The following is a 13,230-nucleotide window of genomic DNA, read 5'->3' on the forward strand; positions in this document are numbered from 1 at the left end:
CAGTAGGGAATGAGAACATTGGGTTTAAATAGGAGGGAAGCCAATCTGGCAACAAGCTGCAGCTGGCACCAAACGGGCGGGGCATTCAGATTGTTATTTTCCAAAACAAAACACCCAAAATAATATTTACATGGGACTCCCAAACCTTGATAATAATCTGTAAATCATTTGCAAAAAAACACTGATTTGAAAGTTATGACATCTAGTCTCAGCAAAATGTGTTGACGATGATAATCTTCCTTTTATCAATAAAGACATTTTAATCGCAGAATATTTATTGTTGAGAATCAAAAGTCTGAGGTTTTGGATCATTTCAGATATAACGGCAATCCAAACCAAAAATTGGCGATTATTTTGACAATCAAATAGTTGTCGATTACTCGATGAGTTGATGCATTGCTCCGTTGCAGACATTTTGGAAGGACTGAACTAATGAGAAAACAATCACAATGTGGAGTTGAGAGCTGCAACAATCAATCGATCAAATGGATTAAATGGATGACTAAATCGTTAGCAACGGTTTTCATATTTGCAATGATTTCTTATTCCAAAAATCCACGTCCCTTAAACAACAAAGATGCCTTTTTTGCATTTTATAAAAAAACAAATATATATTTCTAGGTGTACGGCATACATTTGATGTATTTTGTTTGTTATTTGACAAACACTGATTTTTGTTTATTATTGTAGAGTATTTGTCATGATTACTGAGTCTGCCCCTTTGGCGCCAACTGCCTCGGATGCTGATTGGCTGCCTGTCACTTTTTAACCCCCCCGTCTTCCTGTCACCTTTGTCAGTCCGTCTGCGAACCTCAGCTCAAGCTAGGCAAGCCTTTCAACCCTGACTCTCTCCGGTTCTGATTCCCGTCTGTTTCCCGGCTCCGACCCACTTTCTGAACTTGACTACGATTTTTGCTCCCCCGTCCCGGATCTGTTTTTTCCTGCTTTCGACACTGTCTTTGCTCGCCACGGAAATCCGCGTCTGAGCAACCTGCTCCCCGCAACCTACGGATCGTGTGTACTATCCTTTCCTTTTCCTTCTTCCAAATAAAACTAAAGAGAAACGCACGCAAATGGGTCCTGTCTTCGTTCTGGTCCTGACACTATTCTTTTTTGCGCAATATTTTCTTATTTGTCCGCAAAATTTCAATATTTGAAAAAAGAAGAGGCAATTAATAATGTGTTTATGTCGAAGTGTCCTTGGGCAAGACACTGAATCCCTAATGCCCCCAATAAGCAGGTCGGCGCCTTGCATGGCTGAATCCCTATAGGTGTGTGAGTGTGTGTGTGAATGGGTAAGTGTGAAGCACATTGTAAAGCGATTTGAGAGGTCTTCATTGACCTGAAAAGCGCTACAGAAATGCAGACCATTTACCATTTACCATTTAATTTTAGCCGACTCATCGATTTAACACAAAAATAATCGCCAGATTAATCGATTATCAAAATAATCGTTAGTTGCAGCCAATGTTCCCTGTAATTTTCCACAAGTCTGAGCATTCACACAAAGTCGGTGAGCAACCCTTGAAACAACAGTGAGCAACCGTAATCCCAAGTTTGGCAAGATAATTAATTATCAAACATGTCCAAAACTTGACATTTTGCTGAGTTTCCGGCAATGCAAAAGTATTTTTCTCTTTTGAATGAATTGACTCATGTACGATTGCAAAGGTTGTACGGCCTACAAACGTCTTTCACAAGATATCCATTTCTTTTTATTTCCTGATATATTTTGTCCCATAATATTAACATTTTTGGGGGCTTTTTTAGTCGGTTGTAAGATACAGAACTGTACTTAATCACATTTTTAGTGGAAGTACAATGTTGGCAACAAGATTCACTTGATATTATTGGAAATTATTTGAATGCAACACAAACTTTTTCTTCTTTTTCCGTGTTTCTCTTTACTTTCTTGTTCCTTTTTATTCTTTTTGTTCTCTATTTACCTTTTTCCTACATTTCTTTCTTTTCTTTTTTTCTGGATTTTTTTTTTTTAATTTCCGTCTTTTTTTCTCTTCCTTTTGTTTCTTTTTTTTCTCAGCTTTTCACTACTTTTTCATTTTGGTATTTTTGTCTTTTTTGTTCTATTCCCCCCTTCCTTTAAGTCATGTTGTGCATAATTTTACATAATATTTGGTCATGTTGGGATGAAAGAAGCAAAAACAACCTGAAGAGCCGTTTAGGACCCGAAAGAGTCGGTTCCTTTTAGTGAGCCGAGCCGAAGAAGCCGGTTCTCTACTAACTTTACTCAACTTCGTTCTACTTCGACTCGACTTCAAAATACCGCATTTAGGACACAACGTCGGGGGAACCCGTGTATTTTTACCTTCATGCACTGTAACTTTGACTTAAATCGCTTCTGAATTAGCAATTTCGAGCCCTGATTTTTGTGCGCTGGCTCGATTTTCTTGTGCGCTGAGAATGTGCGAGCAGTGCGCAATTGCGCACGCGCGCAGCTTAGAGGGAACACTGCTTGCAGCCCTAGTGGAGTATCTCATGAATTCTTCGCAAGATGTGTATGTTTAGAAATAAGTTTCCCATCTGGTTTATTTGTGCAACTTTATATTTGGGTCATCTCCGTATAAAGCTTGTATGTTTTCCCTTGCACTTGGGTTTCCTCTTACATCCAAAACATAGTCCCAACGAATATGGACTGCTAAATGTATTGCCTTCATTTACGAGATCCAAACAGTGTAAAAAGCAAACAGAGGAGGAATGTTTAACCGACGCATCCCATTGGATTCAATGCAGACCTGGGACGGAGTCCCGAGACCGATTTGCTGCCAAAGTCCCAGTGACATAAATAACCATTCTTGCTCTGTCACCATTATTCGCAATCGGCACTGTGCAAAAACAGGAAGTGTTCCTCTTGCCAATTGAATATGAAAATCGGAGTAACGGCTCCCCCATCAATTTGGGAGCCTGCCACTACAATCACTGTGGTATTTGCTCCCAAAAGTTAAACATCATAAATAAAGAGCCACAGCATTAAGAAATTCAGGCTGTTGGTGTCGGGTTAAAAGAAAACCCATGTGCATGATAATGCTTCCCAACAGGCCTGACATCTGCAAAGAGTGCTAGCTAGCATAGAAAAAAAGCCAAGTTGAAGATGTAAAAACAGTAGGGACAGTTATATGTCTGCAAGATTCACATTCACATTTTGGACTCCAATAAACGACACATTTCCTTAGGTACGTATACTCAGCTGAATTCACTTTTGAGAGGTTGTGGGCCATTTTCAAATTTCAATACCCTACAGTCAACTGGGTGTTTAGTACTGTAATTTCCAGATTTTAGATTACCGTAAATTCCGGACTATACCTGATTATAAGCCGCACTCATCACATTTTAAGGCGAAAACCGATTTTGTACTTACACAAGCCGCACCTGTATATAAGCCGCATGCACCCACATTAAAACATAAAAACACAATCACAAAATTAGCCCAAAACCCGGCTTTGAGTCCCGCGATTGTAACTGAATATAAAGTCCACAGTTCAATAACCACAGCTGGCAAAATGAACAGAAAATGATACCGGTACTTAAGTTTGATGCAGATCTGCAGAGTCCAGGTACCCGTTGAAACTAATCCAAGGAAAAAAAGTCTATATTTCCAAAGGTAAGGGTGGGAAGAATATATATACACTATTGTCCGCCGCCACAACAGGTCTCACTCACCTTTACCCCACTTCCCGTCAACCCGCGTTTGCTCCGCCCCTCTTTTTTAATTCGCAAAACATATCAGAATAAGTGTCTGAAATAAATACATTACAAAAATATACAGGTGCAAATACATATACATCGGTTACACATATTTACAAAGAAAGACGGTACACCGAGAGAGTTTTCAAAGCTTTAATTATAATATTATAACTTTCATCCCAAACCGTGCCTGTGAAGGGTAGCAAAACGCTACTAGGAACACGCTCGCAACGCAGTAAACGGGTCTGTTAAAAAAAACATACCGTACTTGTAGAAACCACGGTAAACCGTTCCCATCTTCCTCCTTATAACTGACGTCATCCCCAGTATGGGAAAGAGACTTTGTCATATAGACGTCGTCCCACGCTCCCTTATTCAAAATCACGCTAGCAACACGCTCGCAGAGTGAAGTTAACGTGCAGTTTCCTTCTTTGCTTCTAGCTTGAAAGCTACGTCATGTGCCTTTCTTATTGCAATTTGCATGATGAGGATATGTCTACGCAAATTTAATGTGAGCACAAGTTAAGAAGTTGCAGTCTTCCTCGGCGCATATATTCCACCGGTCTAAATCTTACCTTTTGTACTCGAGCGCCGCTGGAAAAAAGTAGCGGCTTATAGTCCGGAATTTACGGTATAAGCCGTTGTAGAGTTTGGTCAGAATTCTGTTTCGCAATGTCAGAAAATGATCAAACAGTGTCAAGACATGTGAAGTGAATACTGTGTTTTAAGTCAATCACATAGATATGTTATCTGACCGACACTGGTGAAATATCTTCCATTTGCGCATCAAAGGTCGCCGCGACAACTCCACCACAGGAGGTCCGCCCCTCCCAGGAGACCGGAACCGAGAGCTGGTACACGTATTTTTGTATTCTATATCTTAATTTTATTATTTTATTTTTCAACACAAGGATACTGCTGGAAGTGTGACTTTCCCTAGGAGGATGAATAAAGTATCTATCTCCCTTTCTATCTATCTATCTATCTATCCATCATTCTATCTATCGTTCTATATATCATTTTATCTATCTAATTTTCTATCTATGTATCTCCCTTTCTATCTATCTATCGTTCTATCTATCTATCATTCTATCCATCATTCTATCTATCTATCATTTTATCTATCTAATTTTCTATCTATGTATATCCCTTTCTATCTGTCTATCTATCTATCTCCCTTTCTATCCATCTATCTATCTATCTATCTATCTATCTTTCTATCCATCATTCTATCTATCGTTGTATCTATCCATCATTCTATCTATCGTTGTATCTATCCATCATTTTATCTATCTAATTTTCTATCTATGTATATCCCTTTCTATCTGTCTATCTATCTATCTCCCTTTCTATCCATCTATCTATCTATCTATCTATCTATCTATCTTTCTATCCATCATTCTATCTATTGTTGTATCTATCCATCATTCTATCTATCGTTGTATCTATCCATCATTTTATCTATCTAATTTTCTATCTATCTATCTATCTATCTATCTATCTATCTATCTATCTATCTATCCATCATTCTATCTATCGTTGTATCTATCCATCATTTTATCTATCTAATTTTCTATCCATGTATCTCCCTTTCTATCTATCTATCCATCTATCTATCCATCTATCTATCTATCTATCTATCTATCTATCTCCCTTTTTATCTATCTATCTATCATTTTATCTATCTAATTTTCTATCCATGTATCTCCCTTTCTATCTATCTATCCATCTATCTATCTCCCTTTCTATCTATCTATCTATCTATCTATCTCCCTTTCTATCTATCTCCCTTTCTATCTATCTATCTATCTATCTATCTATCTATCTATCTATCTATCTATCTATCTATCTATCTATCTCCCTTTCTATCTATCTCCCTTTCTATCTATCTATCTATCTATCTATCTATCTATCCATCTATCTATCTCCCTTTCTATCTATCTATCTATCTATCTATCTCCCTTTCTATCTATCTCCCTTTCTATCTATCTATCTATCTATCTATCTATCTATCTATCTATCTATCCATCATTCTATCTATCGTTGTATCTATCCATCATTTTATCTATCTAATTTTCTATCCATGTATCTCCCTTTCTATCTATCTATCCATCTATCTATCTTTCTATCTATCTATCTCCCTTTTTATCTATCTATCTATCATTTTATCTATCTAATTTTCTATCCATGTATCTCCCTTTCTATCTATCTATCCATCTATCTATCTCCCTTTCTATCTATCTATCTATCTATCTATCTCCCTTTCTATCTATCTCCCTTTCTATCTATCTATCTATCTATCTATCTATCTATCTCCCTTTCTATCTATCTCCCTTTCTATCTATCTATCTATCTATCTATCTATCCATCTATCTATCTCCCTTTCTATCTATCTATCTCCCTTTCTATCTATCTCCCTTTCTATCTATCTATCTATCTATCTATCTATCTATCTATCTATCTATCTATCTATCTATCTATCTATCTATCATTCTATCTATCATTGTATCCATCTATCATTTTATCTAATTTTCTATCTATGTATCTCCCTTTCTATCTATCTATCTATCTATCTATCTATCTATCTATCTATCTATCTATCTATCTATCTATCTATCTATCATTCTATCTATCTATCATTCTATCCATCATTCTATCTATCATTCTATCTATCATTCTATCTATATGTCATTTTATCTATCTAATGTTCTATCTATGTATCTCCTTTTCTATCCATCTATCTATCCATCTATCTATCTATCGTTCTATCAAAATAAACCACATGGGCCCCCATGAACTACTACATCTGCTTAATGTGCTTGTCTTTTGGGTAGCGAAGATGGTCTACCCGGAGGCCAAGCAGACATCAAAACATGCATAGCGGTTCGCATTCATCCATGAAAAAATGCAGACGAGAATAAAGGCCCACGTTCAACGACGTGATAGTGGAAACAACGTTAGATTTCCATAAAGTATAAAAATATCTCCCTAGATGTTGATAGCAGACGCACCGGAATGGAATCGCCACCTGCGAAGACGCGGATCTAAAAAAGGTCTAGACGGGAGGGGGGCCGGTGGTGAAAAACATGCAAAAGTTGCGGCTAGCGATGGTCGTTCTGCCTTTTGGCGTTAGGTGTGAATCGCCACCTTTTTTAGAGGAATTGGGCGAACTGGTTTATTCGTTTTGGCACTCCGTCGCCAAATTCTTCTCGCAAGGGGGTCCGGGGGAAAACAGCGAGCTGCTTTTTTCCACGATGCAGACGCTCTAAATATAAAACACTGCGGTGATGTCTAAAACATTTCAGACGCCGGTTTGGGAGGATAAATGAGTTGATGTTTTTGCACACATTATTCATACAATTGATAACAGAAGGTTTGATGGTACTTTGCTCAATATTTACAGGATAATCACATTTTTTTTTCACCCAAAAAGTCCAGATTTTGTCATGATTACTGATGCTGGGCACCTGTGGCTGCCCCGTTGGCGCCAACAGCCACGGACCCTGATTGGCTGTTGGACTCTTTTTAAACTCTCCTGAAAGAACCCGTCAGACCGTCTGCGAACCTATGCTCCCAGCTAGGCAAGCTTTTGTAACTCTCCGACTCTATCCTGCCCTGTTTCCTGTCTGATACCTGTTGCCAACCTTTTTTCTGGACCCGTTTCTGTTTTTGCTCCTCCGCCCCGGCCATCGACCTGTTTTTCTCGCTGTCAACGACTACCCTCGCTCGACACGGAAGTGTCACTTCCGCGTTCCTGTTATCTGCTACCCGGGACCGACGATCATCGGATCGTGGATGCAAGTCCTGTTCTCCTTCTTAATAACAACTGTGTAAAACGAACGCAATTGGGTCCCGTCTCCGTTCCTGGTCTGTGACAGATTTATACATTCAAATTGAACAGCAGGGGAAAATCTCTCTAAAAAAAATCTATAGTTCCCGTTCAGTGTCAGTGAAAATACTGTCCAGTCACTGGAGTTCCCTTTAGTCCTCGAGGAACACGGACAAGTGAATGCAATTTGGTCTGTTACTGTGCATCCCTGATCATAATCAATGAAATCATTCTAAAGACATCTTGCAGTTACTCTGAGTGGTCAAATCAACGTGCGTCCCCGGGACGCAACGTTTTTGACACCAAATTGTCATTATTACCCGATTACTTTTTTTTTTTAAACAAAGATTTACCGCACTGCAAACTTTTCGTCAGGCAGATCCGCCATTGTTGTTTTGGTCTCGCGCCGATCTCGGCAAACGAGATCTCGTTGCTTCGAGATGACGTCATTGTTGTGGCGGTTGTCGAGTGAAAGAGAAGTATGCCTCCGTAAAAACAGTTGGTACAAGGTGCAAATCAACAAAAAATTGGTCATTTCTTTAGTGTCGGTAATAAGTCGAAACATAACACAGAAAGTGGTAACAACGGCAATAATTCCGGCACGAAAAAACGGCGGAGAAATTCTTCAGAAGACCGCGAAGGCAAGGAAAACACGTGTTTTGAAGCGAACGATTCGACGAAAGAAAATAAACAAAAGAATACTCCGAGCAAGAAAAGGACTTTTCTGCCAAAATGGACTCAATTATATTCCTGGTGACGCTATGAGCAGGATGATAATGGATTGGACTTTGAGAAGGCATTACAACTATGGCGGGACAGCATACCACAAAGACTATATGAACTAAAAAAATTGAAGTGATAACTGCTTTGTATTACCAATTAACTGTGATGATTAAAACTGCATGAATGTATAAATATTTCAGCAATATTATTTTGTATAGTGTACAATATTGTGAACTGAAAAATCTGAAGTGATAACAGATTTGTATTACCAATAAACTGTGATGATTAAAACTGAATGAATGTATAGATTTATATTATATATTTGTCGCCGATTTACAATTTCAACCGCGATAACACTAAATTTTGGGGAGCCATAGATCTCTGTTGGGACCCATAGATTTTTGAGCATGCGAGTCCCTGGTACCCATCACTTTTCACAGGTAAAAGGAACACTGCATCATGTAGACATTTTTAGGCCAGCAGAGAAGGCCCGCAGGCAATGTTCCCTGTAAATTTCCACGGGTCTGAGAGTTCACACAAAGTCAGTTAGCAACGCTTGAAACAACAGTGAGCAACAGCAATCCCAAGCGTGGCAACTAATCCATTATCAAACATGTCCAAAACTTAACATCACGTTACATTTTGCTGAGTTTCCGGCAATGCAAAATGATTTTTCACTTTTGAATGAATTGACTAATGTATGATTGCAAAGGTTGTACGGCCTACAAACCTCGTTTGTTCTACAATTCTTTCACAAGATATCCATTTTTTTTTTTCCTAGGATCTTTTGTCGCATAATATTAACATTTTTGGGGCTTATTTAATCGGTTGTAAGATACAGAACTGTACTTAATCACATAATGTTGGCAACAAGATTCACTTGATATCATTGGAAATTATTTGAATGCAACACAAACTTTTTCTTCTTTTTTAGGTGTTTTTTTCTACTTTTTTTTTAAATTTCTTTAAGAAAATATTATTGTGTTCATTTTTTCCGAGTTGTTACTTTTTTCTTTATGTTCTCTGATTACTTTTTTCCTACATTTCTTTTCTTTTTTTCTGGCTTTTTTCTAAATATTTCCTTCTTTTTTTCCCTTCCTTTTGTTTCTTTTTTTCTCAGCTTTTCACTACTTTTTCATTTTGGTATTTTTTTCTTTTTTTGTTCTATTCCCCCCTTCCTTTAAGTCATTTTGTGCATAAGTTTACATAATATTTGGTCATGTTGGGATTAAAGAAGCAAAAACGACCCGAAGAGCCGTTTAGGACCCGAAAGAGCCGGTTCCTCTTAGTGAGCCGAGCCGAAGAAGCCGGTTCTAGACAAACTCTACTAACTTTACTCAACTTCGTTCTACTTCGACTCGACTTCAAAATACCGCATTTAGGACACAACGTCGGGGGAACCCGTGTATTTTTACCTTCATGCACTGTAACTTTGACTTAAGTCGCTTCTTAATTAGTCATTTTGAGCCCTCATTTTTGTGCGCTAGCTAGATTTTCTTCTGCGCTAAGATTGTGCGAGCAGTGCGCAATTGCGCACGCGCACAGCTTAGAGGGAACACTGCCCGCAGGCCTTCACAGCCCACCACTGCGATAATGGCGTGAATCTGCTTTACCTCTTCGTCTGTGCTGGCAGAATTTTCCTTCTCTTCCTCTTCATCCTCGTCTTGCAGGAGCTGGGCCAGACGCTCTTCTTCTGCTTGTGTCAACAGCGCTTGGCCTCCTTTCCCCCGGACAAGCTATAAAAAAAAAGACCTTGACTTCGGACGGTTGCAAATACACAACGACGTGAGGGGGAAAAAAAAAAAGCTTTTGTTTTCAACCAGATGTTATTCAAAATCAAAAACATAATGACGGGGTATTTATATGGAATCGTTTGCGGGGCAGATGACAATGATCTATTAAGTTAGAATTTTTACTCTCAATTAAAACGTGGGTCATCGCTTTGAACGCAACACAGTTGAGATTGATGGAGGGATTTGTTCATGAAAGGATAAATAAAGGAATGGGGAGTAAACAAGGACAGATGGTAATAAATAAAAAAAAGCCCCACTTGAAGAAAGACACATGACCAACGAATAGCAAGGCTAGGGAGTCACAAAAACTCATTGAAATACACACAAAAATCAACAAAACACACATTTTTGTTCATTTTTGGTGTTATTTTTCCTTTCTCCCTGAATTTTAACTATTTTTCCAGTAAAATAATGTCAGGTATGTGGAATTTTTAAAAATCTACATCAGGGGTTTCAAACTCATTTTAACTCGGGGGCCACAAGATAGAACAAACATTCTCTCGGCAGCCGGACTAGTAGATTAGAGAGAAAGAAAAAAGGAGAGAAAGGGATGAGAGATAGAGAGTGAGAGAAAAGTAGGGAGGGATGGGCAAAGGAAGAGAGAAAGAGAGAGAGAAAGAGAGAGAGAGAAGAAGAGAGAGAGAACGGGAGAGAGAAACCAAAGAGATAAAAAGAGAAATGGTGAGAGACTGGGAGAGAGAGAAAGAATGAACTCCATAGAGAAATAGAAAGGGGAGAAAAAAGGAGAGAAAGAGAGAAGGGGAGAAAGAAGGAAAGAGCAAGAGAGAGAGAGAGAGAGAGAGAAAAGAGAAAACAGGAAAAAAGGAAGAGAGAGCAACAGAAGGTAAAAAGAAACAGAGAGAAAGAGACAGAAGAACAAAGAAAGAGAAATAGAGAGACAGAGAGAGTGAGATAAAGAGAGATAGAGAGTGAGAGAAAAAGGGAGGAAGAGAGAGAGTGAAAGAGAGAGAGCGTGAATACAAGTACAGTCTCTCAGGTCTCTCAGGAACCGCCCTCTTATGGATCAGATCCTACCTCTCAGATAGGACGCACTGTGTTAAATAGGGTGAAATGATGTCTGAGCCCTTTCGTGTTACCTATGGTGTTCCGCAGGGTTCAGTCCTTGGCCCCCTTCTTTTCAGCATTTACATGCTTCCATTAGGTGATATTATACGCAAGTATAATATCAGTTTCCATAGCCAAGAAGAGATCCACAGGTTTGAGAGCGTTCTCCATCCGGGCCCCGGTGCTGTGGAATGCTCTTCCCCCTGAGATTTGATCCGCAACCTCAGTGGAAATGTTTAAATCTAAGCTTAAAACACAATTCGACTCTATAGCATTTGAATAACCTATATTTTATGTTGGTAATATGTGTAGTATTTGCCCTCACGTAGGTTTTAGATGAGGTGATGGTGTCATAATAGTCTCTGGTTTGGAATAGTCTTTGGTCTGTACAGCCCTTTGAGACTTTTTGTGATTAAGGGACAAACAAATAAACATGACTTGACTTGACTTGACTACCGCGTTTGTTCGAGGCACCTGGCTTTGGCAACATCAAGTGGATATTTTTCAACCTGCAGCTTAATTTTCTCTTGCGCTTCTCTGAGCATTGTCTCGCGAGCCGGATTCAATCCCTTAGGGAGCCTTATCCGGCCCGCGGGCCGCCTGTTTGACGCCCCTGGTCTAGATAAATACAAAATTGATATTTACTAGAATTAAAATGCAAGTCTTTTTTTATCCATTTATTTTTCTTATATTTATAAGTATAAACAATCCAGAAGAAGGTTATACAAATAAAAAATAAAGTATATTAATTCATTGTTTTACATTTATTCGTATTACATTGATTTGAAACATTATTAATTTATTTTATTCTTATATTTTTTTTAAAAATACAAAAATAGAGAATAAATTGATAGGGCAAAACAAATCTTAGTTTTGCTCATTTAAGTATTTTGTCAGTATTTTTTTCAAAGAAGGTGAAAAGACCGGTTCTTGCAGATTTGCTTTTTTTTCTTTTACTATAATTTATATATTTTATTTTCAAGCAAAAAAGGAAAATAATTCTTGAAATTAACTTAATAAAACATTACTAAAAATACTTTTATTATTGAAATATGATTCTAGTATTTATTTCACCAATTTAATTAATTTTCTGTAAGAGTTATAATTGAATTCTGTTACTGGAAAAGTGCTCGAAAAATGACACTTCAATTTTTATTTTATTTTTTTATTTTTAATTCAATGGTTGGTGAGATTTCTATGACAAAATGATGAAACAATGTCAGAACATGTGCATCATATATTACGCTTTAATTTAATTATTCTCAGTGACTGACAGGGTTGGGTAGGGTTACTTTAACTGGATTACTTTCAATGACTTTTGGATTACTCCAATACCAAATATGCTAATAAAAGACAAAAGAAACTAAATATGAATAAAATGACTAAATTCTGTGCAAGCTTGGGGAGTAACGGAATACATGGAACGGCAAAAATGATGTTGGCAAGCTGTTTGGATTTATTTTCATTTTGTTTCTGTTTTATGTTCGTTTTGCCGGAGATCAAAGAGATCAAAGCCAGGAGAGAAAGCTTACCACGTGTTGTGAGTCATAATTTTATTCATATTTAGTTTATTTTGTCTTTTATTAGCATATTTGGTATTGGAGTCATCCAAAACTACCGTATTTTCCACACTATAGGGCGCACCGGGTTATAGGGCGCACCTCCATACATAAGGCGCACCGGATTATAAGGCGCTACAATGGGAACATCGACAAAACAGTCAGATAGTTCAGTCAAACTTATTACCCCCTTAACATTCCCAAAGCTTGCAAAGAAGCAGTACGTGTCGTAGACACGTGCGAATGCGGTGTCCGTACGATGTCACTCCAATGCATCGTTCCAAATATCATTCGGAAGGTTAAAGTCTTGGGATTTAAGAAATGCCAACCATTCCTTAGATTCTGTTTTCTTTTTCGCTCGCAACTTTACTGTGCATATGACAATAAACACTTGGAATTGAGTTTAATTTAAAAAAAGACCCATCACAGAAACATCGAAATCACTCTGAAACAAGATACTGGGAAAATATATAGCCGGAGTAGCTCACCGAAGTCGTTGTGTTCAATAATAATGTGCAACCATGGTCCTCTTATATCCGTGAATGTAGTAAATCCACGA

The 13,230-nt window shown here is 38.0% G+C and overlaps 1 protein-coding gene across 1 annotated transcript in view; it reads right to left on the bottom strand.

Annotated features, from left to right (window-relative positions):
• Positions 1-13,230, bottom strand: part of fsip1 (fibrous sheath interacting protein 1) — a 92,000-nt gene that overhangs the window by 65,396 nt on the left and 13,374 nt on the right. The window contains exon 6 of the mRNA XM_088354392.1: positions 9,868-9,990. Coding sequence (XP_088210518.1) covers positions 9,868-9,990 — 123 coding nt within the window. The remainder of the gene's footprint in view (positions 1-9,867; positions 9,991-13,230) is intronic.

The sequence above is a fragment of the Urocampus carinirostris genome, chromosome 15, assembly GCF_059441175.1.
Source record: "Urocampus carinirostris isolate Australia breed hairy pipefish chromosome 15, RoL_Ucar_1.0, whole genome shotgun sequence".
Taxonomy (NCBI): Eukaryota; Metazoa; Chordata; class Actinopteri; order Syngnathiformes; family Syngnathidae; genus Urocampus; species Urocampus carinirostris.